This window comes from Lampris incognitus, chromosome 6 (assembly GCF_029633865.1).
Source record: "Lampris incognitus isolate fLamInc1 chromosome 6, fLamInc1.hap2, whole genome shotgun sequence".
NCBI classification, from domain to species: domain Eukaryota; kingdom Metazoa; phylum Chordata; class Actinopteri; order Lampriformes; family Lampridae; genus Lampris; species Lampris incognitus.
This window is the reverse complement of record NC_079216.1, coordinates 10,702,039-10,706,468: the sequence shown is the minus strand read 5'-3', so window position 1 is coordinate 10,706,468 and position 4,430 is coordinate 10,702,039. Positions and strand designations below refer to the sequence as shown.

Genomic DNA, 4,430 nt, shown 5'->3' with positions numbered 1-4,430 from the left:
TAAAGCTGGAGAGCGATAGCTTGAAGGACCAAAGACACGAGAGAGCAGGAAAGGCTCAGCGAGGAGGACGAGCTGTCCAAACAATAGGGGACATAAATCCAGATGAAGTTCGGTTTGACCGATCTGTCATCCACTATAAGCTCTAAGACCAGTAAGCGAAGCACACTAATAGCCCCTTCAGTCAGTCCTAACGTCTCACTCAGGACCCGCGCCACGATTAACGTTCGCTTTAAGACGTTCAGTACAGGTCTCCTGGGTGCCAAGTGGGTGGGGGGGGGGGTTTCGGCGCCGAGAACCCGGAAGTGTGGAGACAATCACAGGAAAGTATTTGGAAAGTCGATCGGCGTGTCTGTTCTTCGGCGATTGACAACTCGTTGGACCGGCTCGTCCCGGCGAAACCCTCTCCGTCGGGCACCTCGTGCAGGTTTGAACAGACGCCGTGTCGGGCCTGGTCTCACAGGAGGTGGATGACGGCCCGCGTCCCTCCGCAAGTCGGGGAAGGAGGGGGGCAGCTCAGGTGAAGGAGTGGGAGCCTCCCAGCTTCCCACGTTGTAAATTAAACCTCCGTGCGGTCGGAGCGGAGGTGATTCACACCCGCCGACATTCCCACGATTCTTTACTTGGGATTATTCACTTTCTTTGTTTTGTTTTTTTTTGAGGGGGGGGGGGTGGGGGGGTGACATGCAGAGCCGGGTCCGCTGGTCCTAATTCATCGATGGTGTGCCCCCCGTGTAGACATACGGGGGAGATAACTTGTACATATATTACAGAGCGAGCGAGCCTCGTACCTGTCAAAGCAGGGAGGGGCTCTTTTCTTTTTACACTGACATGTCCACCGTGTAAAAGAAATAAATGGGTCATACCAAAAATGGACATTTTTTAAAGGTTTAAATCATCCAAAATGTTTGACCTGTTGAGTCATACGATAGTGATATCATGGTAACATATGAAGTCATGTTAACCCTTTGTGAACTCCTCCGTGAGTTGAACGCTTCAAACCTTCCACACTCCACCATCGCCCCATTTCGGACGGCTCGGATATGTCTCAACGTGGGCCGTCCGGGTGGCGTGGCGGTCTAGTCCGTTGCCTACCAACACGGGGATCGCCGGTTCGAATCCCCGTGTTACCTCCGGCTTGGTCGGGCGTCCCTACAGACACAACTGGCCGTGTTTGTGGATGGGAAGCCGGATGTGGGTGTGTGTCCTGGTCGCTGCACTAGCGCCTCCTCTGGTTGGTCAGGGCACCTATTTGGGGGGCGGGGAGAACTGGGGGGGGGGGGGGGTAGCGTGATCCTCCCACACGCTACATCCCCCTGGCGACACTCCTCACTGTCAGCAGCTGGCAACTCCACATGGATCGGAGGAGGCATGTGGTCGTCTGCAGCCCTCCGCGGATCGGTAGAGAGGGTGGAGCAGTGACCGGGATGGCTTGGTGGAGTGGGTAATTGGCCAAGCACAAAAAAGGGCGGAAACAATCCAAAAAAAAGGGGAGGGGCTCTGCGGTGGTGTAGCGGTCTAAGCATCGGCTTTGTGTCGATGCAGTTGCCCACCGGGGACCGGGGTTCGCGCCCCGGTCTCGTCAGATCCGGCTATGGCCGGACTCGACGAAGCAGCAATCATTGGCACCGCTGTCTTCGGGAGGGGGGCGGAGTCGGCTTGTGTTCGTCACGTGAATGCGTCTCTGGGCGTGTCGGAAAAAGCAGCGGTTCGGCCCGGAGTCGCCTTGTCCCGGAAGTGGGGAGGCGTCTCCTTCGAGACCGCCGGCCGGAGAGACGCAGTTGGCGAACGCATGCGGTACGAGGGCGGGCGTTTGAGCTAAAATAGGGATCGATTGGCCGCTAAATTGGGAGAAAAAGGGGAAACGTCAGAAATAAATTTAGGGAGAAAAAAAAAAAGATGTGTCTCAAAGTGACAAAATCGATGCACAACGTAAAAACGACCGATTTAAAGGTGCTATGTGTAACTCTACCCGAAGCCTCCATCTGGTATCCTTCGGCCCTGCGAGGACCACTTCTAACCGGGTCGCTCTCCTCTCTGCTCCCTCTAGTTACACGGTGATGATCGAGTGCTGGCACCCCAAGCCGGAGAGGCGCCCCACCTTCTCGGAGCTGGTGTCTCGCATCTCCAACATCTTCTCCAGCTTCAGCGGCGAGCACTACGTGCTGCTCAACACCACCTACGTCAACATCGACAAGATGAGCCCTTACCCGTCCCTCCTCGCCCCCTCCAACTCCTCCTCGTCCACTTCCTCCAACCCCTCCGCCTCCGCCTCGCTGCCCTCCCCCTCGCACGTCAGCCGGCTACAGCGGGAGTGCTGCACCTGAGGGGGACAAACAGCAGACGGATGGGGAGAGAGAGAGAGAGAGAGGACTCAGAGTGAAAGAGACACAAAGAGAGAGAGAGAGAGAGAGAGAGAGAGAGAGAGAGAGAGAGAGAGAGAGAGAGAGAGAGAGAGAGAGAGAGAGAGAGAGAGAGAAAAGATGAAGCAACGGGGGAGGGCGGCAGCTTGGGAACTGCTGTGCGTAACTGCCAAACACTGGACACGGTATGCCGAGAAGACTCGAGACAGTTTTCTGAACATTGGCTGCTGACTCAATGTAGATAGACCGACCTTTGACCTTCCCCTACATCGCCGAATGGCCGGGGCCTCCTCGAACTTACGGGGCTGTCCTTGACGATATCCTCCGCTCCAAAAAAAAAAAGAAAAAGAAAATCGACAGCTGACCTTTGACCTCTCACTGACCCCCCCCTCCCCGGGGGGGGGGCTGGAGGTCAACCTGCCTGTTTTCTCTACAAGACAATTACAAGGCAAGGGAACACCTCCTCGAAGACTCCCGAGGCGCCGCCACGCCCCCAGTACATCTCAATGTCCCCTGTATATAGTCCCCGTCCTCGCTGGGGGGCGTGCGCTTCGGCGGGCGGATGTGGCTCGAGTCTCTCGCGGCGTTTAATGTGAATGTTGGACAAACGGCCATGTATTGTAATCGTAGATAAAAAGAAAAACAACGCGCACCACCTCCGCACCGCCATATCCGCCGCTGAATGCCTCCCTCGCACGCCCCGCTCCCGCACTTCACGGCGGACGAGGCCCTACTTTGTTGTGCAGCCAGATTTCGGTGCCTCGGGTGGGGTAAACCGATGCACACGGTGTGTGTGTGTGGAGGGGGGGCTGTTCTCGCTGGCAGATCGGGGAAGGGGAGGAGGAGGAGGAGGAGGAGGGGGGCATCGTGCAGTTCACTGGATCCATTATGTGTAGAATTATCTCTCGGCGATTAGCTTTTTTTTTTTTGATGTGCTTCAGAAAGCGTCTCGCCGCCTCACCGCCTGACTCACCCGTGTGGAATCCCCAGATGTTTCCCCGTGAAGAGGCTTCGCAGCCTATTTTCTGACTTCTCTTTCTTTTTTTTGGGTTTCACCCCCACCCCCCGGTTTGAAACACTTTAACTTGAAACGCCTCGTCATAATGTCGACATAGTACATGTCAAAACAGTACAAGTCGGACAACATGCACACACTTGACTGCTTTGAGGTTTCTTTGGGGGCGGAAGGAAGGAAGGAAGGAAGGCGGGAAATGAGAGCCGCCGCGTCTCTCCGAGGCTCGGAGATCTAACCGGGCGGTTCGAACCCCCCTAGATGGTTCTGTGCGGCATAAGCCGTGATTTAGTGAAACGGGACATCCGAAACAGTTTTTTTTAGCCGTTATAAAAATGCGTCGGCTGGTAGAAATACTACGCGTCATGGCTCCGATCCAGCCAGGTAAGGTGTCCTTCGCTCTGCCGGTGAGCAAAAACACCCGGTTCCTCTCGCCCCGGCCCGGTTCTGTTGATCGACTGACATCCGTACCCGTGTTGCGCCTCACCCTCACAGTTATAAACCACTTTATTTTTTTTCCCCTTTGTAACGATGGATGTGCAGATGTGCGTCACGGAGAAACATTTCAATACCTTCGCTTTGTGTAGCTTCTTTTATTTTGTTGTTTTTTTTTTAGTTTTGTTTTTTGAATGGCTGCTGATGTGATTGGGCCATTAACGGACGTATGAATGTTTGCTATGACAAGAAAATTGCTGTACTATATTTTTCTATTGACCTCTGGCGGAAGCGGTCCAGTGGTAAAGGCCAGTACCGGATAGTTCACGCCACGCGGACGGGCCGAAGCCGCCGAGTGGATCCTTCGTAAAACCAACCACTGCCATTTTGTAAATAACAACAAGGGGGGTCGCCTCTCGGCGGGCTCGTCCACCGCGTGCGGTGCGGTAGTTTTACTAGGAGGAGAAGAAGAAGAAAAAAAACACGTGTTCGCTCCTATAATTTTTCATAGTTATTGGTACATCGTTGTACAAACGGCAACACATGTGGAGTTGAACAAACTGGAGCCAACGTGACCTCACACACACACACCCCCCCCCCTCCTCCCCTCAACCGCTTCCCTC

General features: G+C 54.7%; 1 protein-coding gene across 1 annotated transcript in view; it reads left to right on the top strand.

Annotated features, from left to right (window-relative positions):
• The window catches only part of met (MET proto-oncogene, receptor tyrosine kinase), an 83,953-nt gene extending 81,572 nt beyond the window's left edge, over nucleotides 1-2,381 (top strand). The window contains exon 19 of the mRNA XM_056281737.1: nucleotides 2,048-2,381. Coding sequence (XP_056137712.1) covers nucleotides 2,048-2,324 — 277 coding nt within the window. The 3' untranslated portion in view covers nucleotides 2,325-2,381. The remainder of the gene's footprint in view (nucleotides 1-2,047) is intronic.
• The last annotated feature ends 2,049 nt before the right edge of the window (nucleotides 2,382-4,430 follow it).